The sequence below is a fragment of the Gorilla gorilla genome, chromosome 5, assembly GCF_029281585.2.
Source record: "Gorilla gorilla gorilla isolate KB3781 chromosome 5, NHGRI_mGorGor1-v2.1_pri, whole genome shotgun sequence".
Taxonomy (NCBI): Eukaryota; Metazoa; Chordata; class Mammalia; order Primates; family Hominidae; genus Gorilla; species Gorilla gorilla.
In genome coordinates this window covers 176,209,962-176,236,377 of record NC_073229.2, presented here as the reverse complement: position 1 = coordinate 176,236,377, position 26,416 = coordinate 176,209,962, and the positions used below count along the sequence as shown (strand labels likewise).

At 39.9% G+C, this 26,416-nt stretch overlaps 1 protein-coding gene across 4 annotated transcripts in view; it reads right to left on the bottom strand.

Moving 5' to 3' along the window:
• The window catches only part of ESR1 (estrogen receptor 1), a 410,427-nt gene that overhangs the window by 29,188 nt on the left and 354,823 nt on the right, over positions 1–26,416 (bottom strand). For all 4 annotated transcript variants that reach the window (XM_055390889.2, XM_055390895.2, XM_055390891.2 and 1 more), the window contains one exon: positions 12,931–13,064. In XM_055390889.2, coding sequence (XP_055246864.1) covers positions 12,931–13,064 — 134 coding nt within the window. The remainder of the gene's footprint in view (positions 1–12,930; positions 13,065–26,416) is intronic.

The following is a 26,416-nucleotide window of genomic DNA, read 5'->3' as shown; positions in this document are numbered from 1 at the left end:
ACCTCTCTGGTTGGGGATGCTGATAGTGAGGGAGACTGTGTATGTGCGGGGACAGGGAATATATGGGAACTTTCTGTACTTGCCACTCAGTTTTGCTGCAAATCTAAATCTGTTCTAAAAAATAAAGTCTTTAAAAATAAAATAAAATAAATAAATTGTAATGTAAAAAATGAAAAACTGATTCAGTACAATTACTAGGAAATTGTTGGGAAACTGAGGCAAAAGGAAGTGAAGGAAGTGGGGTTGCAGATGCTGCATCTGGAGGGGCTTGAGGCAGGGCCGCTAGCCTGGACTTGCCTGAGGTCGTCCAGTTGGTAAATAAGTGGTAGAGCTGGAACTAGAACCCAAACATCCCTCACTTCTGGCCCAGTGCTCAAAAGCTACACAAATAATTTCCTAACTTCAAGGTTTGTGAGAAACTAGAAATGACTGCCAATAGACTCGCCTCCAGAGATATTTGAGAAAACTAATAATTTTCCTGGAATGATTTAGAAACAATTCTGCATTTCAAAACAGGGTGCAGGATGGTGTGGAGAAAGGAAGAAGTGGCAGTGAACTGGCATCTTTTAAGAGTCTCTTTAATTAAGGATTTTCACCAAAATGTTGACAATGGTTACTTTTGTGTGGTGAAATTATGATTTCTTGGGAGATTATTTTGCTTGGTGGCTTTTCTGTATTTTCCAAGTTCTCTGCCTTGGTCATGGATTACTTTCATAATTTGGTGGAGGAAAATGCTATTAAAAATACAAAATCAAAGTCCCTTTCATTCCTATTATTTCATGATCTTCGTCAACACCTGGACTGTTGAGAGGGAAATCTGGCTGATGAACCGATACTCCAAAGAAAAAGGAGTTTGCTGTATGGGTATTACTTATTACTATTTTCATAATATTTCTATCATCCTTAAGGCTGCTCACATTTCCGAAACTCTTCAAGGCTGGCCGTTTTAGCAGGAAGTAGGGCTAACAAATTTGTAATTAAAGCTTCTGTGAATAATTTTCTTAGTTGGAAATGCCTCTGGCATGTTATCACTAGCCTGAGCTACATAAGCAAGTACAAAAGATCAGCTTCAAAGCTGAACAACACATCATCCTCAGAGGACTTGCAATATGCTAAGAAAGCATGGCACTAAGATTTTTCTAGAAGGTGGTGAGTGTTTGGCTTTCACTGAATGTGAAGTTTCCATTGTCTAACTCAATGATTAATACTTGCTATTCCAGGAGAAAGGACAGATGTGTTGCGTGTCAAGATGAAAGTGAATTTTGCATTCTGGGTTTCATCCATAACTGTTGATTCCAATTTTAAAGAATAAATAAATGTTCCCCTGCCAGTCCCCTCCTGACATTCATGCATAACTGTCCTCAGAGCTAACTACCTGTTCCAACCTGGACCATGAAGCCTAAGCATCTGCTTTCTGTTGCAGAGAATCTGGAGAGTAGACAGCACTTGGTCCTTCGGGCCTTAGTGGGATTAGACAGGGCACTTTCTGAACCAACATCTCCTTGATCACTAGAGAAAGGCACAACTAGAGTGATAGCAAAACCCCATGTTCAGTCCCGTGTCCAGCAGCTTCCTTCAAGCTCAGGGAAGGACATGCCAATCACACAAAGCAAACAAAGTCTTTGGAAGAGGTTGTCCTTCCCTAGAAAAGTTTTTAAAGAGAGATACACTCACAACAAATCAACCCTCCTCTTTCTTAAAATATCACTTAAAAAAAAAATCAGTGGCAAAGAGCCCAAAACAGAGGATAAGACATAAAATGCAAATGCTTTGAGAACTCAGACTGCCTGGAATAAGCAGTTCATCAGCATTGTGTCAGTGCAGGTCACAAAACTTAAAATGAACATAACAAGGACCTATATAGATACTAAAATGAAGAAAATTCTCTGAGAGAAGATAATTTGTTTCAAAAGGAGATGTTTATAATAGGATCTATGTAGAAATTCCCGACTGTGGCTCTTTTAGAGCAGAGGGCAGTGGCTGAGCAGCGGGGAAGCCGTCTACCCTCCATAACTCTCCTCTGTCTCATGGCCCGCATTGCATGATAAGGTTACATTCATGTGAATGCTTTCATACACTCTTGGTAAAAGTGTAATTGATAGTTTCCTGGGGCAGTAGGCAATATGTATGAAGAGCAGGCAATATGTAGCAAGAGCCTTAAAAATGTTTATACCCTTTTCACCAGCAAATCAATTTCTAGCAACATATACAAAGTAACAATGAAAAGTGAGCAAAAGATGTATGAAAAAAATGCAAAACAAATGTTATTTATAATCCTGAAAGAGAAATCACTTAAGTGTTTAACAGCATCAGATTTGTTGAATAAATCATGCTGTATCATCATGACTGATTATATAGTTATTTAAAATCTTATTTTTAAAGAAAGTACATGTATATCATCCTAATTAGACTATGTAAATATAAATATGAATATATGCATACACAGTACGGATGGAGAATAAAACAGTACGTAATACAAATTGTTAGTTTAAGTAGGTATTGTTCTAAGAGCTAACTTGTATTAAAAATAGCCCTATGAGGTAGGCGCTATTATAAACTCCATCTCATGGGCAAGCAAACAGAAGCACAAAGGGTTTAAGCAACTTGTCCAAAGTCAGACAGCTAAGAAATAGCAGAAAGGGATTTGATCTTGGAATCAAAGTCCCTTGTTCTTAACCCTACAATCCTTTGCAGTAAGATAATCAGAACATCAACATTGTTGGCTAACGTCAGGTGGTTTTATATTTCCTTAATTTATTATTTTGTTTCTGTAAATTTCGTAAAAATCCAATTTAGTGAAAACTATTTTTATATCACAATTTTATATTTAAAAAGAATAATTTTCTTGTTATATCTGTCTTTACCATCAGATCGTGAGGTCTTTGAGGTAGGAGCTGCCTTCCTAATTGTTACCACTATTGATATGAGCACTGGGTCGCTGCTAGGGAGTTGTCCCTAGGTTTCAGGGAGCAGTCCCTATGCCTCACATAAACCACACTGTAGGAACTACTACTCTCTCTATTTTACAGATGAAGCAAGTAAAGGCAACTTTGTATTTCTACCACTTAGCACAATGCCTGGAAAGTAGTAAACACTCAATAAATGGTGATCAAGCTAACAAACAACAGTTGACAAAGCCACAGACATCACTCTGTTCCATGGAATATTGCTGTCTTTCTTATATGCCAGAAGAAAAATGCAACCTAAAAAGCACATCTAAAGTAAAAACTCAGAGGAAATGGAGCTGAATCAACCACAATCAATTTCAGTCTGCAAAAGCAGCCAAGGGCCCTCTGGCGGAAAGTGCTGGAAGAGGTGGAAGCTGGTGGGGAGCTCAATGACCCCATGGGGGAGGCCATGCAGGGCAAGATAGAACTCAGCGCAGGGAGTTTGCTTTTCCATCCTTCAGCCCAAGAGAAGCAGTTGGAGGGAGCGATGGGGCCATGAGTGGCAGATGCAGAGGTACATATTCTGGCTAAGTGCTGTGAGTTTGGTCTAGACTCAGAGATTTACAGAACAGTTTGATGTTCCATTTCAATTTTTCAGGAAAGCATACATATTCTATTACATATGCTTTGAATACCCATTGAACAATTCATAGTATGTCTTACAGGGAAAGAAAAATTCATTAAAAAACAATTATTCTACTTTTGGGCTCAGGAAATAAATGGAATTTTGTTGTTGTTTCCTTAAGGTTTTCTTCAGTTCAAGTTTTAAAGTCTTTTAGACTATAGTTCAGTATGCTGGGAACAAGGACAGAGGGAGGGCACCTACGGCCTTTCCAAATATATGGCCTGATTGCACCTCTAGTTCTTTGATTAGTGTAGGGAGGTCTTGACTTCAAAATTTTGGTAGGATATTAGATTGCTGAAGATTTTTTCCTTTGAAATAGAGAGTACTACAGAAATGGTGATATTAACTTAGGTTTTTGCACTATCTTATACATCACAACACTATCTTATACATCATAACCTGTAAGGTTGACAGTACTGCTTAGAATTAGTTAGAGGTCCAGTGACCTGATGAGACATTCACTGGTAGTTTAATGTTATTGCCAGAAATTCCCTTGTGTCCTTCTGACTCCAGCTAATCCTACTCATCCTTGAAATCATCTTCATAAAATTAACAAAACCAAATTACTAGGTTTTAAACAAAAGCATAAGCTTTGAATAGAAACACAGCTAAGCATTAACCAGCCTGCCCTACAGCCCAGAGGTCCCCAACTGCCTGCGTTGCAGACTGGTACCAGTCCGTGATCTGTCAGGAACTGAGCCACACAGCAAGAGGTGAGTGGTGGGCAAGGAAGCATTACTGCCTGAGCTCCGCCATCTGTCAGATCAGCAGTGGCATTAGATCCTCATAGGACTGTGAACCCTATTGTGAACTGCCCATGTGAGGGATCTGGGCTGTGTGCCCCTCATGAGAATCTAACTAATGCCTGATGATCTGAGGTGGATCAGTTTCATCCCAAAGCTATCCCCCACCCCACCCTACACCACCCCATCTGTGGAAAAATTTTCTTCCATGAAGCTGGTCCCTGGTACCAAAAAGGTTGGGGACCGCTGCAATAGCTCACTTTCTGACAGCCACTTAACACTTCAAAGTCACGTAGCCCCTGTCACAAAGTCCTAACTTCTATAGATAACATCTTTGATGCTAAAAAAAACTCTCAAGTTTGCCATTTTGAGATATTTTTCAGATCCTGCGTTCCAATGGGTTCACTGCTGCCAGCCAGAGTGAGGACCCCCTCCAAGGAACTGACCCAATGCAAGAATGGAGTTTCTATATCCTTATTGTCTCCTCCCCTATGTCCTAACCAATCAGTTACCCCCAGCTCCTCAGCCTCCTTCTTGCCAGAATTCCCTTAAAAAGCCGAGTCCCAGGCTTTTTCAAGAGATGGATTTAAGGTTTCCTTCTGTCTCCTTATTTGGCTGCCACACAATCATTAAACTCTTTCTCTGCTACAGCTCCTGCTGTTTGGTGTACTGGTCTGTTACCATGCAACATGCCATCAAGCCTGGCGGTTCAATAATGTCCTTGTCACTCAGCAAAGGATCAGTCCTCAGCTAAGGACTCCTTTGCTGGGTCTCTGCAGCACTCAATACTTACTTTCATTACAACCCTGAACTCATAATATTAAAATAATTGGTTAATTATCTTTGCCTCCTACCCAACCCAGTCCATGGAGGAAGTGGACCTTACTCATTTTTATGCAGGCAGTGCCTGGCACAGTTCCAAGCATGATCAGTAGCTCCCCTGCAGTTTGCAGAATGGGTAGTTTTGTAATATACTAGAGAGCTATTTTATTTTAGTGGAAATTCAATTGTCTATGCCAGTAGTTTTCAAACTAGGTTCTACATGCTCCTGAGAATTAAAGATGGATTCTCACAGGTCTTTAAATTGTCTTTAAGAATTTTAAAATTTTATGCTTTTGTCTTAATGACATTCCAAAACACATGAAGACATTAATATCAGAGTGTTCTGCATCAATTAAGTCAATGGTTCTAAATCCCGGTCACAAATTTTAGTCTGGGGGATGGTTTTAAACAAATGTTGATATTAAGGCACCACTCTGGGATAATTGCATAGGAATCTCTGGGTGTGGGTGCTCATACAGAGATTTTTCTCAGAGCTCCCCTCCTCCACACCCCCAGATGAATTGTGTGGTCAGTCTTAAGACTCACCAATCTAGATAATCCATGGAACCCTGAACTGTTTCCTAAGTAACACATTTTTCACAGATGCTTATGAATGCCTTAGAATCTAGCAGTTATATTTTAAGCATCTCAACTAAATACAGAAGCAAACAAAATGCATAAATGATGTGTTCCTGCCAAATCCAAATGACGGACGTTGCAGAACACTGGGCGAGCAAAGGTTTTGGCACAGTTCTGAGCACAAGCAAGTGCTGGGAGAGCCCAGTTGTGGCCGCATCCTCGGTAGCCTCTCATGTCAGATGCAAAGAGGCCAGGAGTCTGCCCCAGGCATGTTGCAAACAGCAACTTAATTACACAAAACATTGTTATTATCAGTTTCCCTTTTAGTTTGTATTTAATTTAAGAATTTGTTTTGCTTTTATACTTCCATAAGAGCTATAAACATTTGCAGTTTATATTTGGTGCGGTTGCCAATTTAAGTAGAAGTCATTCATATTTAAGTCATTCATATTTAAGCAACATTGGCATACTAAGAACATTTTAAGTCAGCACTGCGGGAATCAGGGGAGCATTTTTTCCTTTTGTTTTAAAAAATTTTTGAGACGGAGTTTTGCTCTCGTCACCCAGGCTGGAGTGCAATGGCACGATCTTGGCTCACTGCAACCTCTGCCTCCCAGGTTCAAGTGATTCTCCTGCGTTAGCCTCCTGAGTAGCTGGGATTACAGGTGCCCGCCACTGTGCCCAGCTAACTTTTTGTATTTTTAGTAGAGATGGAGTTTCGCTGTGTTGGCCAGGCTGGTCCGGAACTCCTGACCTCAGGCGATGCACCTGCCTCAGCCTCCCAAAGCATTTTTTCCTTTTAAACTGGGTCCATACATTATTCAAACTTAATGCCAATTTACATAATGTCTGGACCCTAGAGAAGGTAGGATAAAATGGTAATCAAATTGAGTCTCTGGGAGATGGCATTCTCCTTTGTTGGTTCTCTTGAGGATACAAAATGATAGGCAGCTTCTCCTCCTGAGGTGCTGAATGTGAATGGAAAATGGCTCCTAACATCCAGAACAGTGCAAGGATTTCCCGTCTTTCAACACCTGCTGCCTTTTTTCACCTCCCATAAATTCATGCTAAAACTCCCTACATTTTCCCCAGGCTACAGGCGTTTTGTTGGTTTCCCCAGTTCTCAGAAGCTCCAAGAGAGCTCTGCAACAAGATGCAGGAACAAATCCACACCATTTGGGACCTGAGATGATTCTATTCACAGAACATCTTCATCATGGGAATGCAATCTTTTAACCCGAAAGGGCAGGGGTGAAATTCTCCTGCAGAATTTCCAGGCAGGAATTTATTTATTACCTGCTAAGAAGAACAGAGTAATTTCTTTCATAGTGACAAAACTAAGGCTTTGTATTTGGAGGGCATAACTAAAGCTTAGTAACACTCATGTGCATCTACTGTGTGCTAGTCATGGTGCAAGATGCTTTACTAACTGGTCATTCTTTCAATTGTCACAACAATTCTGTGAGTTAAGTATCATTATTTCTATTTTTTTATTAGGCTCAGGGAAGCAGCTTATCAAAGGACATCAGTCATCCCCCTTCCGCCAAGGAAGTGGCAGAGTTGCTTCTCCTGAATTCAGTCCTCTCTGATGACAAAGTCCATGCTATACCATGTTGTCAGGAAACTAACAGGAGCCATGAGGCTTGCTTAAGGCAACACCAAAAGTTGGTAGCAGAGAAAGGCTCCAAAGTTGAGTTGCTGCCTACAGAATACAGTCAGCCAGAGAAGAGACAATGAACCACTTAATACTATGAAGTGCCATTTATCTCAAAATAATGACAATAAGCAAGCTCCCTGGAGAGGAAGCTTGGCATTACAAAGGACTCCAGAGAGAATAGAATCCAATCTTCTCCAATGTGACAACAATGGGCATACCTGACAATGTGCCCATTTACAATTTCCAAGGGCTGTTCCTGTCAGAAACCTTCAACTGTTGAGAATTAATGATTTTCAGTGTTTACAGTCAATATGTTTTAAAAATGTTCTTTCATCTAAATACAGGGACTCTCTGAATCATTGTCTTATTTCTAAACATAAAAACATAAACAATCTGAGTAATTGTCTAATAATATAAAGTGAGTGCAAACAATCCAGATCTGGAGAAAGAAAATAATCTTTGTGATGAGAACTTGTTATAATTAAGTATGAAACAAATACTTCCTTGACCAGAGAGTGGCTTCTGATCAAAGCAAACAGAATGGCATCAGCTTCAGCTTCCTTCGTTTCATGAGGGCACCATCATGGCAAGATGTGCCACATTAACAAAGCATGACTATATGGCAGACAGCAGCTGGCACTGCTTCATGTTTATGTTTAACATATATGTTCCTGTTTGACATTCCATAGTCCTTTTTTTGCTAAACACTAAAGTACACATTTTAGAGATGTTGCCATAATTCTTTCTCCTATCTTGTTTTCCCTTAACTTTGCACCTTGGGTATTTAAATGTCTATGAATTTTGACCCATATTCCTCTTTATTATTCCATCAATTGAAAGAGAAATGTTGTCTGAGGATCAGTTTTGGATGAACAGGTGAACAAGGCTATAGCATTTCAAGAGCATAAGACATTTCCAGGGGAACAAGTGGCCCTGCGAACAGTGATGCAGAAGCCAGCAGCACACAGAAGGCATCCGGGTAACTGGAGAAGGTTTGAGGAGTCAGGAGAGAAAAAGAGGACCTACGGTTGAAGAGAGGACAGAGGGCTGGAATCATGGTCTGGCTGGTTCTCCAGGGAGAGAAGTAGATAAAGTTACCAGGGAGGGAGGTGCATGAGGCTCTTCAGAATTAAACATATGGAACTGTGGTTAAGAGCGGTTTAGAAAAGAGGTAGAAATAATTATTAAATTGAATGTGAAGGCCAAACCAAACATTTATTAGAGAGTATAGATTTTTACATATAAAGCTTTGACATATGAATTTTTCTGAGCCTTGAGGAACTTTCACTGAAAGGGTGGTTTTCTGATAGAGGTGGATTATCAGGGGTTATGAGGCTAAAACCAGGGCCCACTGATGAATGATGCATGAACCCATGTGACTCCACAGCAATTCACCATAGAGTTTTCATCAAGGTCTCTCAACGGTAAGTCCCAATCACAATCAATTATTATCCACAAGATAAATGTTGCTCTAAATTTTCTCTAAATCTAATTACGTGGCATAATTAACAGTCTCGGGATAACAGCCATGGTGGTCTCTATTGTTGGTGTTACCCTGGAGTCCCCACTTTTTTTTATTGTAAGCCTTGCTAAAGGCCTTTAAACTAAAACACTTCATTACACTGAAAAAAGGCATGAACCTACTCCGTTTAAGCCAGAGATTCTCATCAGTGATGATGATAGCTGTTGTTGACTAAGGGCCTACGATGGTCCATGAACTGCAATAGACACTTCCTACACAATTTCCCCCTTATCCACAATAACCCAAGGAGATGGGTCTTGCTTTTTCCATTTAATAATTTGATATCATCTAGATCTGTGGAGCACTGAAGAGCATGATACATTTCAGAATGGTAAGAACAGATGGGAAAAATGAGGACTTTCCAGGTCCTCCTGGCCATGTCTAGCAAATAAGCATCTATTAAATGACTGAATGATGTAACATCTGTTGACAGTCCACAGGCTAAATAGACTGTGAGGAATCCAAAAAAATACAAATAGTTTATAGGGAGATTAGCAAATACATGCATAAAGAGTGAGAGAAAAATCCAGGTTAACGTTAAAAATGCAAAGAAAAAAACCCCACACAACGGTAACATTCATTTTTGTATACCTGGCACAAAGTCCATAGTAGGAACTCAATAAACATTGAATTATTGAATAAATGAATGAAATCAAACAACTAACCAAATCCTAGACTGTGTGGTAGTGACTGTAAGAATTGAAATAGTCTAGAGAGGAAATTCATTATGGACTGGGGTAGTAGCAAAACTTCCCGAATAAGGTGAGCTGGGCCTAGAAAAATGAGAAATAATTGAATGATATGCAGGAAAACTGAATTCCCATTGGGCAGAAGGGATACTGTGGGCAGGCCCAGAGTCTCCACCATGGCCCCCTTTGCAGCTCCAGCTCCCATCCTTCCTCCACGGCTGCTGCTTCACGGGCTTTTGCCCTGGGCCCATCACTTCTGTTCTGATTTACCCTACACTTCAGCTCTGTCCAGCTAGTTCTCAGAATGTCTTGAAGTTGGCATCTTGGATTAACCAGGAATGCCTCTGTCCTTTGGTGTGGAGTGGAAAAACAAACAATGTGTGTCCTATGGATGATTCTGGGTTTTTGCAAGCAAAGTAATAAATTATTCTAAATGGGGCAGAAATGATGACGAATATCTCCCATTCCCAAGCAGCTGTGAAAATGGCTTCCCATGGAAATTTTGGCATTTGAGAGACCCTCTCCAAACTTCCAGAAAGACATTCCGAGCAGGTCCTCACAACAACCTTTCAATTCCCCTTGTGCCTCGGCCACAAAATCGGGGCCAATATAAACCCAGCCTCCTCAGACCTTGGCGACTGGGGCTCAACACAAAACCTTGGGTTCCTCCATACACTGAGGTTTTGTTTCCCAGGTGTCAGAAAGGCATCTTCTGGCTCAGGTTTCCTGAGCCGTTTCCAGCTTGGCTTCTGTCAGAGATTCCTGGAGTCAGAGTCACTTGGTCATTGGTCTCATGATAGGTAGAGCTGCCCCGTATCAGGGCCATGAATTGGTTGGACTTTTAGAAAAATCCATATCTCCAGTTGTGGAGAAAAATTGTTGATTGTGGTATGACCACATGCTTCATATGACTGATTGCTTTTTTATTCTGAAAAAGGCTCCTAATGCTACAACATTGTGTGTCAGTCTTGCCCTCTTTGATGCTGTTTTTCAGGAACAATAGGAGACATGAGGAGCCCTGCTCAGCAGCAGATCCGCTTTTCTGGGGCACAGCTCACTTTTGTAGGGAAAAGAGTGGTTTCGCTTTGTACAGGGTTGAGAGACAGCTTCTGTTTGCTTACTGCTCTCCTGAGCCAGCAGTACTGTCCTTGATAGAAAAGAGGAGCTGCCAGCCGCTGTGTTATCTCATGAAAAAGACAACTATAAACTATGTCAGCATACAGTGCCTTGAATTTCTACAATAGCGTTTCTGCCCTTCAAGAGCAAAGAAGTGCCAAGAAGATCCTAAGAAAGAAGCGAAGGAACAAGGATGGAGTGTGAAAGTTTAACTAGTCTGAGAAGGAGGCAGACAGAGGCCAAATCCTGCAGTGAGAAATAGAGTCTTGAGGTTTGGGTGCCAGTCTTTAATAAAATACTTTCTTGTGAGGGCTGAAAGTGTTTTCCCCCTGGGTTGTAAAAACCCTGGGTCTATGAATCCAACGTTTTGGTGGCAAAAATCCTGATATTTCTTGCATAATAGTTTTAAAAACTCACTCTGTCATAGGAACAGAAACAAAACAATAATGCAGGAAAAGTCTATATGGATCTGGAGGAAATATTTTTTATTACTGAGATCAGAGCATCCACTGTGTGGATCATACAACTCTGGCTAATTTTACTTCCTGTCTGGGGTACTTTTTCTCAGTAAAAGTTCGGGGTGGGGAGTCTTAACACTTAATAGGCCTGCCTTCTCTGAAGTTCCCAGATTGCCCACATGAAAGCTGTCAGCACGTGCCAGCCCTCCACCAAAGAAGGCACAGGTTCAGGACCTGGCACCATGTAGCCGAGTGGCACTGCTCCCAGAACTCTCATCCAATAAAGAGTCATTGTGGGATCTGGACCCTACAATGTACAGGACAAGCGACTGAAATGAAAAGCACAATGCACGTGAGTGGAAACAGAAACTTGAATGGAGTGGTAATCACTTCCTTAGTGTGGATCACATCATTTATCATGGGACTTCATTCTGTAATTCAGTCCTTGCTTAGTGTAATAGTACAGATTTCCATTTATCAGTTGATAAGTGAGAATGATTACTGTGATAACCATTAAGCAACACAGATTACTAGTGGTGGTGGGGAAGAGAAGTGGAAAATTGTCATGGGAGGTGGGAAGGGATTGGCGTTCATCAGAAAGAGACAAAAACACAAGAAAAGAGAAGGAAGGGCTGATTCCATTAAGCAACACAGGTTCCTAGCAGTGGTGGGGAAGAAAAGTAAAAAATTGTTAGGGGAAGCGGGAAGGGATTGGCACTCATCAGAAAGAGACAAAAACACGTGGAAAGAGAAGGAAGTGCGGATTCTCTATGTATGTGATCAATACAAGCTGCAATTCAGCTATTGAGGAATTTGAGACCATGTCTGATGGTATAAGAAACTAAGTCAGGCCCAGAGCTTCAAAATAGCTATGATTTCTATGTGAGAATGAGGGATGAGGCACAAAGTGGGGTTAGAGCCAGGGGGAAAGGTGGAGCTTAAGGGGAGCTGCTGTACAGCTGATACCCAATGTGAGCTTTAGGTCCCAGAGGCTGTAGAGCTAGAGCTTAGATCCAAATACCAAGAGGCTAGGAGGAGTCAGGGCACTAATTCAGGCTGAACCATAGTTTCCATCTTGGTGACATAGAGTAACTCTTTATACAACAGCCAACCTCACTACATTTAAAACAAAAACAAAACAAAAACAAAAACAAAAACAAAAAACAGATGTTGCTCTTAGCTAAGCTTTCTTAAACAAATAAATACGAAGGGGCAGTAGAATCAGACTTCATAGAGCAAATGGAAAATGCTCTTTCAGCTGGACAATTTATTGCATTCCACATTCTTCTGTTTTAGAAACAGGTTTTTCTATCTCTAAGCCAACTATATTTTTAGCTAGTCAGTTTTGACCAGAAACATGGTCTGTCTCAAATAACCCTCTTTCTTTACTATCTGGAGCCTGGAATTGGTCACAATTTCTTAACAGAATTACTTGGTCTACTTATTTTCAGACATAATATAACTATCAACTAACATATGTCTATATACATATACCATTTGAATAAAAACATCCTATCTGTGAAAGCATACAAAAATTTTAGCTCAAAGGCCATTTGATTCAATGCCAAATTACAATTTTTCATGTCTATTTGGCTAGCATGGTTCTACCTCTATAAGGAATCTGCAATGTTGGTAGGTTATTTTAAAACGTGTGTCAGTAGTTTCTTTCTATTTATGACATTATGCCTTTGGAGTGGGTAGATCGTATCTGGTTGAAAAATACAAATAAACATTTCATCCAGCATTGAGTTCTCTTGTGTTATCAACTCACCAGAATTAAGCAAAATAATAGATTTGAGGCACACAAACTCCTCTCCCTGCAGATTCATCATGCGGAACCGAGATGATGTAGCCAGCAGCATGTCGAAGATCTCCACCATGCCCTCTACACATTTTCCCTGGTTCCTATGAAAACATAGCAAAAATAAATAAATGAATAAAAAGATTAAAAAACAGAAAATCTTCCACAAGACACGAAAGGGTTCACATTCATAAAAATCCACTGTTTCTAAATCTTTAACAAAAAACTATCAGCCATTGTCTTCACGGAATACGAACATTCATTTGAATTCTAGAAGGCAAAACAAAAAAATAATTTCCCATCAATAAAACATTCTCATTTCAACTTCTTAGAAGAGGTAGGTAGTTCAGTCCTCAAGTCTGCCATGTTAAATATGGAGTTCTTCAACCTATGGGTAATTGAAAATGATCAAGATCTGGGTAAACGATTTATCTAATACATGTATATTGATCTGCTACTATATTCTAAACAATGTGGCAGTTCTGGGAATAAAAACAGGGCCTCGGCTGAAGATGCTCATAGCCTTCAAATAATGTAACAAGTCCTGATGGTTGTGTTTTGTAGTGCTTTTGAAGTACAAGAACAACTACAATAACTATGGGCTATGGTTGGGCTGAGCCCATTGGTATTGCAGGAGATGGTATGTAAGTAGGTGGCATTCGAGTGGACGCTTTAAGATAATGTAGGGTTTCATCAAGCAGAGATGTGAATGCCTCCTTGGAAGAGGGTCCTAAACATGGGAGGAGGAGCAGCATGAAAGAACATAGAGCAGTGTGTTGGAGGTCAGGAGATGGCAGATTAATCTGTGAAAACAGAAAAATGTCAGATGTTCAGGCTTTTAACCTTGGCATCAAGAATTTAACATTAGTAGATTGCAACTATTAAATAAGCAAACCAAAGGTGCATAACATATAGTACTTAAAAACATGTGTCTGTATCTTTTTTATTGGGTTGTTGAAGAATTTAAATGAGATACTACACATGGAAGGAATTCATTTATTTTTTTCTTTATCACAAGTTGAATTTTGGCATGATGTGTTTGAGGGGGTTAGAAAGAAGTTAAAATATTTTCTGCATGCACAAATATATATTTGTGAAATATATAAACAATTAAAATATGAACACTAAACATATTGTTTAGCACCTTGTTTTGTTTTTTAGTTAATAGACCTTGGAGTTCTCCATCAACTTTTTTTGACAGCTCAATATGTCTTCACTGAACTGAATGCTAAACTTTCTTTAATCACTTCTTTCTTGGGTGACATTTCTTTGCTTTCAAGTATTTTGTTGTTAAAAACATTTCATTCAATGACTATCCTTATGTTTATGTCTTTGGATACGTGTACAGATAGCTACAGAGTAAATTCTTGGAAGTAGAATTGCTAGATAAAAGGGCTTATGTATTTTAAATTTTGATAGTTCAAACATTGCTTTCAAATAGCTTGTACAATAGACTGTTGATAAGAGAATATATTGGTATAGGCTTTCTCTAAACTGCCTGCTCTTGTCCTTTGCACGTATTTTTCTGTTATTTGTCATTTTCACATAGATTTTTAAGAGTTCTTTAAATATTATAGTAATAAGCCATTTGTCATATGTATTTTTAATTGTTTTTCTTATGGTTTTTTGTTTTTTTCTTCTGATGTTGTTCCTGGTATTTTCTTCTGCAAAACATTTAATAGAGAATTAAATTTATCGAACGTTTCATTTATGGCTCTAGAACATTATGTCTTGCTTTTAAAAGCAAAGAAAAATAAATAAAAAATTTTTACATATAAATATATACAACATAACATATAAAATTATCTTATATTTCCTTCTAGTATACTTCCATGCTTTCATGTTTAAATTTTTGATCTTCTGGGGTTTATTCATTTTTATAACAATTTTATTGAAAGATAATCACATAACATAACATTTGCCCATTTAAAGAGTGTGATTCAATGGATTTCAGTATATTCACAATGTTGTGCAACCATTTTTGGGGATTTATTTTGGTGTAAGGTATGAGAAAAAGATCCAATTAATATTTTTTCAAGTAGCTCATTAGTTTTCTTTTTCACAGTCGTTCTTTTCTTTGACTTAAAAACGTTGATTACTTCTGATATATTCATATACTTCTTAAAAGTGACCTCTAAGATTAGCATTATTATTTCTATTTTCCAAATGAGGGGATTAGGACTTAAGATTGTTACGTCAAATCACATTGCTTATCAACCAAAAGAAAGAATTCCAACAAGAAGATCTTCTCTGTCTTTAATTCTTGCTCTACTTTAATTCATTCAACAAGATTTACTGAGAGCCTATTACATACTAGTCCTTATGCTCAACATTAGAGTACCAAGAAGAAAGCCATGGGCACTGTCAGTAAAGAGATCTAGAATGGGAACAAGACAGACAAGGAGAAAGCCAGCTGCAAGACACAGGAAAAGTTCTAGAAAGAAAGCTTTTTGCATCTAACATCAGTCTCCCCAGATTCAACCCATCTCAATATTGAAGAAATTGTCATCCTATTCCCAAATAAAGTGAGATGAGGTTTTTTATGTAAAGTGCTTAGAATGGAGTGTGGCACACAATAAGGATCACCTTTAAGTATTATCTATAGATATACTGATAAATACATGGATATGTCAAGGGAGAGGTTGGCCTTTTAACTTGAAGGAGTCAGAAAAAAACTGCCATGCGCATTTTGCTTTGACTTTGAAAATCTGGATGCATGGAAGCTCTATAGAAGCACAGCAGGAATTTCAAGAGGTATGCTGCCCAACGTGCGGCTGGCAGAGTGCTCACACCAAAGGCTCCATTGGCATTGAGTGGGGAGAACATACTAGAAGTGGGTTTTTCTTGTCATGGAGTTGAATTTTTTTTTTAAGCAGTTCATCTTCTTTCTAGTGAAAAAATAAACAAGGATAGGGGAAAATGTTTGGAGGATGAAGCTTTAAAAATAACAACTCATAGCCAAAATAGAGAAATGTTCCTTTCTCAGTATAACGTCTCTGTTTACTTAACAGACTGCACACCGGCAGGGGAGGAAGTCTCAGTGTGGGAGAGGGAGCCTGTGTTCACCTGCTGTGAGCAAAAGTTCAGTTCAGAAACTGAGAAAGTGGAGACTTAACAATTCTCCTTTCTTCTTGTCCTTTTTCAATCGTCTCCCATAGTTTCCCACGAAGAGCTCGTTCTTGACTCTTCCAGCAAGAGTGTATTTTTCTCAGCCTCTTCTCACTGGATATCCTGTTATTCCTAACCAGGAATTATTACCTGTCAACAATATAATGCTTGCTCTACAGCACACATTAGGAGCTGTAGACTGTGCCCTCAGGGATGGTGTATACCCCAAACTCTCAATTCAGTTCTCGTGTGTGTGTGTGTGTGTGTGTGTGTGTGTGTGTGTGTGTGTATGCATGTGTATGTTCCTTTAGGGAATGTGGAGGGGGCATATGTTGACTATTAATCATAGACATATTATGATAGGAAGACCCCAGAGCCTACCTTCCATGCAAACACATGTGCTTCATGTTTTTGTGGTGTACATCTGAACTTTGAGGACTTCTGAGGGGATATGCAATGCAGTGAAGCTACACTTTTCTAAGCAGTGCTGTTTAGAGGCTAAAAGAAGTTTATCCTGATATATTCTTAAGAATAAAATCACCCTGTTTTTCAATGGGAGCAACTTGGTTGGTCTAAGCACTTTAGTGAATCCACTATTTGTATAATAAATAAAAATTATGTACTTTGATGATTCTGATGATAGTTTTGCTAAATTATCCAAATGTTGCTTGAATCTCAATGACTGGCCAATTATGTGGTACCTATGGGTCTCTCACTAGCATTATTACAAGGTGAAAAGGCTTGCCACGTGAGCTAGTGAAAAAGTGATTTGTCAACCTACAATCTGGCACATATCTATGTGGACTTTGAAAATGAGATAGATACTTGTCACTTGCCTGATGCAAAGAAACTCTTCAGTGTCTACTGAGGTCATTATGCATTGTGGTCAGGGCTTCATTTTCAAAGTCTAGCCAAAATATTCTATACTAACTTCAAGGGGCAAATCAGACTAGAGCATTTAGCTCAATTTCAGTGGGTATGGATGGATCAATGGCATCAGAAATGGGGTGATTCCTAGGAATCTGGAAGTAACATGACTGTAAAAGACAAGATTAGTCTAAATCCATGAGGTGCTCCTGAGGCTGAGAAGCATGTGGGGCATGGAAAAACAAGATTTATTTTTAAAGGAAGCACACAGCTCCAGTCATAGACCAAGAGTAGTTTATCAAGCAGACCAGCCTATGACTCCCACTGAGAGACGTGACAGCCTGCAGTGATGAACTCCTCCATGGATTATGTCAGTCTGGTTTTCAGAGTACCTCAAAATCCCCTTGTGGGGAGCCTTGTTCTGCTACTTATCCTCTTCAAATGTGGTCCATTTGCACTTAAGTAATGGGGGAAAGAACCAGACTTGACAGAGCATTTGCTCATGGCATGTTCTGGAAGTTTCTCCTCTATAAAAATAAAAGCCTGTTTTTCTGAAGCCCTAAGGCATCTCTTCCTCCACATGTAAAATAAAGAGCTCTAACGAGGGTGTACAGACCAAACCTTCACTTGTATATCTTCAAAAATATGCCTTACAAAATGTAAGGTTACCCATTAGCATCTCTTTATATAAAAGGAAACTGATAAATGGAAACTGAGAAAACCCAGGGGATCAACACAAGACATTTAATTTAGCTGTCCTGAAGAAAAGTACAATATGGTTTTAAAAAGGTAACAAATTAAGATGCTGTTCAAAATCAATAGTGGCAAGATTAGATGTATTTAAAGAGCTTCTTTATCTTCAATGCTACAAAATCTCTCAGCATGTGCTCAAAATGCTGAGACTCCATAAATATTTATATGATCAAGAGGTTTACATATGCAGCTCTGAAGTACGGAAGAAAGTGATGAAGATGGAAATTGTAAGTGATATATCTTGAAAGATGCAAATTTTAAAATGAAAGTTGTTTAGACTCTTGAGTCCAGCTGCCTGGGTTCAAATCTTGATGCCACTATTTACTAACTTTGTGATCTTGAACAAATTACTTAAACTCTGTGTGTCTGAATGAGTATACAGACAGAAACATCACAACGTACTGTAAGTTGCAATTAACATTGGGATTTGATGGCTGTTTGATACAGCAGTTAGCCCATGTAGATTAAAAAAGAAATTGGTACTGGAAGTGAATACTGCCATGAAAAATGTTTACTTCCTAATGCCAGGTAGTAAGAAAACATAGCAAGCTAGGGAGCCCTCTTAAAACATTGCAAAATATCTGCTGTGAAAGAACTTGGCAGGTAGGCTACATGCCTGGGGAAGTGGTCAAATGAGACCGATAGTGTGTAGTGGACAGACACTCTGGCAGTCATTAGTAAGGTGTTGCGAGAAAGACGTGAGATCAGGCAAGAACTGAATGGTTCTCAAGCAAAAATGGAAGGGAATGGAGCAAGATCAAAGATAAATGGCCTTACAAGATTGGAAGAACCAACAGTTTTTGGCCATGAAATATTAAGCAATGAAAAGTAAAAGGGTCTTGGGCATGGAAGACCAAGTAAAACTTCTTTGTTTACAAAGTAACTCAGTCTTATGGCAAAGGGTGACAGCAGAAGGGTATTTCCTCGCCATCCAAACTTATTATTTCAAGTAGTCTCAAGGGAGTCACCGTTAAGTCACGAGGGAAAGGCTGAAGCGCTAAGAGGCAAATAAGAATATCAGGCTTGTCGGCGAGGACATGAGGAAAAGTGAACCCTGGTGTGCTTGGTTGGATATGTAAATTACTACAACCATTATGGAGATACTACAGAGGACCCTGCCCAAAATTAGAAATATAATTACCATTTGATCCAATAATCCCACTACTGGGTATATATCCAAAGGAGATGAAATCAATATGTTGAAGAGATACCTACACTCCCAAGTTCACTGTAGCATTATTCACAATAGCCAAGATATGGAATCAACCTGGGTGACCATCAACAGATGAGCAAAAAAAATAAAATGTGGAATATATGTACAATGGAATGCTACTCACCCTTTAACAAGAAGGAAATCCTGTCGCTTGCAACAACATGGATGGACCTGGAGGATATTATGTTAGACACTGCTCCCAAATGACCAAAGGGCTATAAGAAATGTCATTCCATAGCACCCTGCTTTACAGATTCGAATCATTTCCAACTGGCATGATCAGTAAAGGAACAAATAGTATGTAGCATTTGATGTGGGTCTCAAAACACTGACTGAGTGAAGAGGAAAGAAATTTCAGGAATTTCCAGGAAGATTGAATGGTATTGGAAAGGCCAAGAGGTGGGAGAAGAGAAGACCTATTCAGGGAATATTGAGTAATCTAGCTCGTAGACTCTGCTATTTGTAAAGAGAGAAACTGGCAAAGAGGGCTGAGTCAGACTGTGAAGAGTGGTTAATAAAAGGCTCCTGAGATGAAATGGGAGATAATGTGTAAGGGAAGACCATTAAGAGCTTACCAGTGGGGGTGGCACGATCACGTAAACACTTTTGTTGTGACTAATTTGGCATCAGTGCGCAAAGGAGAGTGGGGGAGAGAGACGAGTCTGGAAGAGACGGCAGGTAGGAGGAGTGGGAGAGAAGACGTGAGACAGCACCGTGGGGATAAAGAGAAATCAGGGCTATTCTGAAAATCCTTTGTTGATCTGAGGGAAAAATCAACAAGATTTCAGCAAATGATCCTCGGTGTTAGGCAATGAGGAAGGATTTAAAGACTCCTCTGGAACTGTATGTTAGGATGGATGGAAAGATGATAAAACAAAGCAAGAAATTAGCAGAAAGAGGGAAATTCAGAGGTTTGTCTGAATTTCATTTTTAAGGGAAGAAAACATCTTCCCTTAAAAATGATTAGTTTAAAATTTCACGAGACTAAGTCAAGATGACAACAGAAAATTGAAAATGTGGGTCTGAAACTTGAGAGAGGGACAGCGCTAAATATATCAATTTGATGAGGTTTTTTTTCACTTACTAAGATTGGGTATCTTTTCAAATAGGCTTGTTAAAATATACCTCATCTTTTAAATGGGTGCCTGGTATTTCACTGTGTTCATATGTATTTAACCGCTCTGATTATAGGCATTTATATTATTTCTAATTTTCAGCTACAACAAACAATGTGCAATTATTCCTATACATATATTTTCTACACTTACAAAAGTATGCGGGAAAAAATCCTTACACATACAATAGCAGAATCAAGGGGTGTAAACATTTAACCTTTTACTAAGTATTGCCAAAACGCCTTCCAAAAAGGTTATACCAATTTACACGGCCTCCATGAAAGCATAAAATATCCAGAAATACAAATTTTGGAGATATCTGAATAGAAATCACTGAAACTGGGAAAGCAAGTGAGCTCACTAGGGGAGAGAGAGAGAGAGGCAGACAGAGACAGAGACAGAAAGAAGGAGAGAGAAAGAGAGATTAACAGAGAAACAGATTGAGAGAGAAAGAGGGAGAGAGGGATTGAGTGAAAGAGAGGATAAGAGAGAGAGGAAGAGAGATTGAGAGAAAGAGAAAGAGAACGGGAGAGAGACTGAGGAAGAGAAAGATTGAGAGAGAGGGAAAGAGAAAGAGAGACTGAGGGAGAGAAAGATTGAAAGAGAGAGGGAGAGACAGAAGGAGGAAGGGGCGAGAAACTGGCAGAGGGAGGCAATTTGGGAGCAACAGCATATCCAGCATGACAGGACAAGGTGGAACCAATCAAGAGGACAAATGGTTGAATGGTCAGAGGTGTGGCTGGATAGGAGCGACCAAGATGTTGAATGTCAGAAGGTCCAAAGGAAAAGATGGTAGAGTGAGATAGACTAAGGGAGGGACTGAGGGAGGGAGGGAAGGAGAGAGTAATGAAAATAGATGAGTGCAGAATCAATATCATCACAGGAGAGAAATACCTTTTTCTAACTCGAGGATATGAGAAGAAATAAATGTGAATGCAGAAATTCTGAGAGGTTAATTTTTTAGTAAACAATTTTTTTACTAAACAAATGTGATATTATTTTCAGAGAATATGGGAAGGTAGCCTGAGCCTGGAGCCTCCAGGACCTCAGAAGCATCAGTCAAGGCTGCTAGGGCCCTGGATGGGCTAAGGCACAAACTCCTTAGCAATGTCCTTGGGTTTCTGGCCCTTGTCCAATCTCTTCAAGTCCATTTCTTACTGCTCACCTTGCAATTTATACTGCAGGATACTTGTGAACAAAGGCAAGTTTTCCAGAACACTTGCCCGTGCTGTCTGCTTGGATCACCACCGCCCACCCCACCTCACCCCCATCCTGCCCTTGGATGTGTCCTTCTCATCTTTCAAGGCACAGATTGGGTCCAGGGAAACTTCTCTGCAGTCCACTATGCTCTACTCTTTCCTCCTTTGGGTTATATGCTTTTCCTCTGTGCTGTGAGACTGTCCTTTATATCAGACTTTTTCTGTAAAAGACCACAGGGTAACTATTTTAGGCTTTGTGGGGCCATTACAGTCTCTGTGGCAGCTACTCAACTCTGATGTTTTAATGCAAAAGCAGCTTTGAACAAAATGTAACCAATGATTATGACTGTATTTATTTATTTATTTACTTTGTAAATAAATAAAACTTTATTTACAAAAGCAGTAGCAGGCCAAATTTGTCCTGTCGCCTATACTTGGCCCAGCCCTGCCTTATATCACTGTTCTACATTCAGCGAGCTTATTGAGCACTTATAAAGTGTAGATGTGTGTTCCCTCCAAATCTCACATTGAAATTTGATCCCAGTGTTGGAGGTGGGGCATGGTGGGAGGTGTTCAGGGTGGATCCCTCACAACTGGTTTGGTGCCATCCTACCGTAATGAGTGAGTTCTTGCTCTTTCAGTTTATGGGAGAGCAGGTTGTTTAAGGAGCCTGGCATCTCTCTTGCTCTCTCCTTTGCCGTGTGAAACGCCTGCTCTCTCTTTGCCTTCCACCATGAGTAAAAGCTGCTTCAGGCCTCGCCAGAGGTAGATGCTGGCGCCATGCTTCTTGTACAGTTTGCAAAACCCTGAGCCAAATAAAACCTATTTTCTTTATAAATTACCTGGCATCAGGTATTCCTTTATAGCAGCACAAAATGGACTAACACAAGCCCCAACCACGGCCCCTGCTAGTTGATAAGAATATAGTAATGACCAGGACAGCAATGTGTCTTTCTCAAAAGGAGCTTACGATATATGTGGGCAGAAGATAATTTTTAAAACATAAAATTTAAAAAAAAGAAACAAAGTTGTAATTAGTGGTATGAAGGGAAATGCATGGTATTTTAATATGGGGACTTCCACAGGGACTCCCTGTGGAAGAGAAGTTTGAAATGGTGAGGGACATCCACATGGACCTTAGAGAATTGTGGACCTGGAGCTCAGAGAAACACTGGGGTCTGGAGAAGCAGTTTTGGGGGTTGACAAGGGAGACTGCCTGAGTGCACAGAGGGAGAGGAGAGATGGCATCTTGGGGGAAGAGAGCCTAAGAGAAAGATGAGCCTGCAAAAGACATACAGAGAAGCAGGGGGAGGTAGAAGAAAGCACCGAGGAGGAGGGGTGTCCCAGGTCAAGAGGAGGCGTCAATTCTGTTGATGTCTAAAGAAGTCAAGAAAGAGAAGCATGGATTTGCAGACAAGATTGAGATCCTATTCAGTTTTTTGTTTTTGTTTTTGTTTGCTAGTTTGTTTTTGTTTTGTTTTCATCAGTGCTGGGCAGCCTGGGGATGGAAGTGAAGAAAGTAGACAGTGGATGTGGCTCAAGGCAGATGACTGACTCTCTAGATATGGAGAAAACTGGAGGGCACAGAAATTCTAGAAGGTAATCTTGCAGTGACTGATTATGGGGCTTAGTATGAAACCAGAGGAAAATGAAATCAGAAAACTGTTTATGATAAAAGAACAGAAAGTATTATAGTCAGTATCAAAGACCAAGTAGGCTCAGAAGGAATAAGGGGTGGGAGAAGTGGAGGCTACAGAGATTATAGTCCTAGAGAGGGAGCTTCTAGTCTAAGATGCTGCTGGTGGTAGAGTTGCTAGAGGTGGCATCTACTCTACATCTACTCTACTAATGCAGAAGTAAAACCAAATAACGGAAATGTAAAAGCTTAAGAACGCTGAGACCACAGTGCCTATCCTTATAACAAAGCACAATATTAAACAGCTGAGTGACAATTGACAATATTAAACAGCTGACTGACAATTGACAAAAAGCCTGTTTTGAAAAATTACCCAGGACCCATTTGTTTCTGACTCTTCAGCGACCTCCCAACTTTGAGATGTTTTCCTCTGCAGACGATTCTGAACAAATGCAATGATCTGAAGGTTACAAGAATGGGATTGATGATCTCACCAGAAGGACAGCATGTCTCTGTCATGCCCAGCCTTCCTTCTGCCCACTTGTCAACATGCAAAGCTAATGGCCTTGGGCAAAACTCTATGTTTATATGTTAATGTTCTTTAACTGTTGTAAGCTATGGGTCAAGGCAAATGGGCTAAAAATATATCATGATAACCCGCAAAAATGTCATTCCTTTTAGAGAAGGCAGTGTTTGGATACAAAATTAAAGAAAAAATGGAATAAAATTAAGACAAATAAGAGAAATTTTTAAAATATGGCCAGAGGATCATCATCTTAGAGTTATTCTGAAAAAATGGAGATAAAAACCATGTTGCATGATTCATTTAGAAGGATTATATTTCAAGTGGAAATGACTTTTGGTCCATTACCTTGAGAATGGTTGGTATGAGACTGAAAGCCAGTGCTATCTTCCCTGAGAGTTTGAGGAATAAATGCACGGAGCAATTTAGCAGCAGTTTAGAAATGTAAAGTTCTCAGAAGGCATGTTCCCAGTCAAGCAGACCTTGCTGAAGAAGCTGGGAAGTATGATTGCAGGAAAAAAGTTTCAGTTCTCTGCTTTTCCTAGCTTAAATCCATATTTCACTTTGTTGCTATTATTGTCTTTTTAAAATCTGAAACATAAAGGAATCTATGAAAGGAAGCTGACCAACAGTGGTGCCCAGTGGATAGATTTCCAGTGAAATGGGGGGACAAAAGCAAAAAAGATTCTTTTTGTGTAAGGAAGTCCATACTTGTTGAAAACAAAGAAGGAAGTGAGTATTTCTCTCAGGCAGTATCATTCAGAGAGAGAGAGAGAAAAGTCAATCTCCTTCAGAGACCTGCCTTGTTGAGGCATTAAATCCCTGACTACTATGGGGTGGAAGGGGCTGTGACACGTTACCAGGTCATCCACACACATCTATTTCCACTTCCAACCCCTCGTAGGATGAAGGCCCTCCCAGGGTCCTCTAATCACATCCCTGGCACAAAGCCAAGAGGAACCTCACTCTCTCTTCCTCCTTTTTTGCAGCCTCCACAGGTGAACCTCAACTTTACAAGAGTCACTATGAGCCTGCCTCTAAATCCTGGTGACAGAGGACAGATAACTGATACACCCTTTACTCACCCAGAAGAATTCAGACCCTCTCCATTCATGCTGGTGCAAATGGTTATTGTGGAAATTACAGAGAAAATGTTCAATTGGCCTATGGAAAAGATGTGTCTGGACTTTAGCTTGAATCATGTAGTCATATGATGTCCAATTGTCTTTCTTAAGCTGTCTGTCACACGGGAGTAAGACTCCATGCTACCCCTTGCTATTTACTTTTTTCACATCAGGGAGCTGATAGCCAGAAGAGTTCTTAAGCCAAGAACTCTTTATATATTTTCTAATAAATAGAACAAGCCTTAACATGTCCTCTTTTCTTATACTTTTGGGTGCTAAAGTGGTAAGAAAGGAGGTTAGAGTTGGTTATTACAGATGCTTCTGTCAGAATGTGTAAAACACACTTCTGGGTTTGAATGGTTTGCCAAAGGGAGATGGAATTCTACACTTCTATAGATAATGATCCACTTGAGTTTGCTTGTTCAGTTTATATAGTTTAAGAGCTAAAGTAAGTCCCTAGAGGAAAATTCTGTAATGGTTGTGCCTACTCAAATATCCAGCTGAAAGGAGATTCGATCAATCATTTAAAATGCCCACATCAAGTATGTACCACAGGGAAGAATACCTCAGTTATTCACCTTTTGTTTAAATGTTTTGGAATAACACAGACACAGCAATTATGAAGTTTTTCTCCACTCTACTTAGATGAACAGATTCTGTTAACTAAAATGAAGGCAAATGAATGAAGAGAGTTCTATGTTATATATCTGAGAGCAGGGTCTCTATTTTTGATACACTGACCATTGTTTCTCTGTAAAAAATACAACTAATACTTCATCTGCTCATTAACTCAGTTTTAGTTGAATACTATTTTTTAGTCCATTGTATATGGCAGACTTTATGTTAGGCACGAAGGACATAAAGATTCATTCATTCCTTCACGCAGTAAATATTGAGTTGGAATCTCCTATGTTCGAGGCACTGAGTTAAGTGCTGAAGGTTTAACAATGAGCAACACAGACACAGTTTTGCCTTCCTGCAGGGTACAGTTTAGTCAGGAAGCAGACATTAAACACACATATACACTCACAATGATAAAATAAAATAAAGCTGTTAATTTGATCAATGCCAAGAAGAAAAAGAATGGGGCTTATAAGAGAATACAACAAGGGGTGCAACTTAAATGAGGGGGCAGCGGAGTATCTGAGAAGCCCTCTGTGAGTGAGTGACTTTTTTTTTTTTTTTTTTTTTTGAGATGGTGTCTCACTTTGTCTCCAGGCTGGAGTGCAGAGGTGCGATCCAGCTCACTGCAATATCCTCCTCAAGCAATTCCCCTGCCTCAGCCTCCCGAGTAACTGGGACTTCAGGCACATGCCACCACGCCTGGCTAAATTTTTTTGTATTTTTAATAGAGACGGGGTTTCACCATGTTGGCCAGGATGGTCTCGATCTCTTGACCTCGTGATCCACCTGCCTCGGCGTCCGAAAGTGCTGGGATTACAGGCGTGAGCCACCGCGCCAGGCCGAGGGAGTGACATTTAATCTCAAACTAAATAACTAGCAATTAGCCAGGAAAAAAGTTGGGAAGAGTGTGCCAAGAAGAGAGACACGCGTGTGGGTCTTGGAAGCCAAAAAAAAAAAAAAAATGCTTGAGGAGTCAGAGAAGCTGAAAGAAGGGTGACATCCTGGAACCCTGTGACCCCAGGCACAGTGGCCCTGGATGAGCCTGGAGAGCCGGGAGCACATAGTGGCCACAGGCCACAGGAAGAGGTCTTAATTCCCCCGGCCAAGCGACATCAGAGCAGTTTTCAGAGAGGAGTAACCAAAATTTGTGTTTCTCTTATACTTTTCTTAAAATGTTTATAAATGTACAGGGTACAAATGCAATGTTGTTACATGCATAGATTGCTTAGGGGCCAAATCAGGGCTTTCAGGTATTCATGGATTTGTATTTTTCTCTGCCCTCAAGGAACTCAGA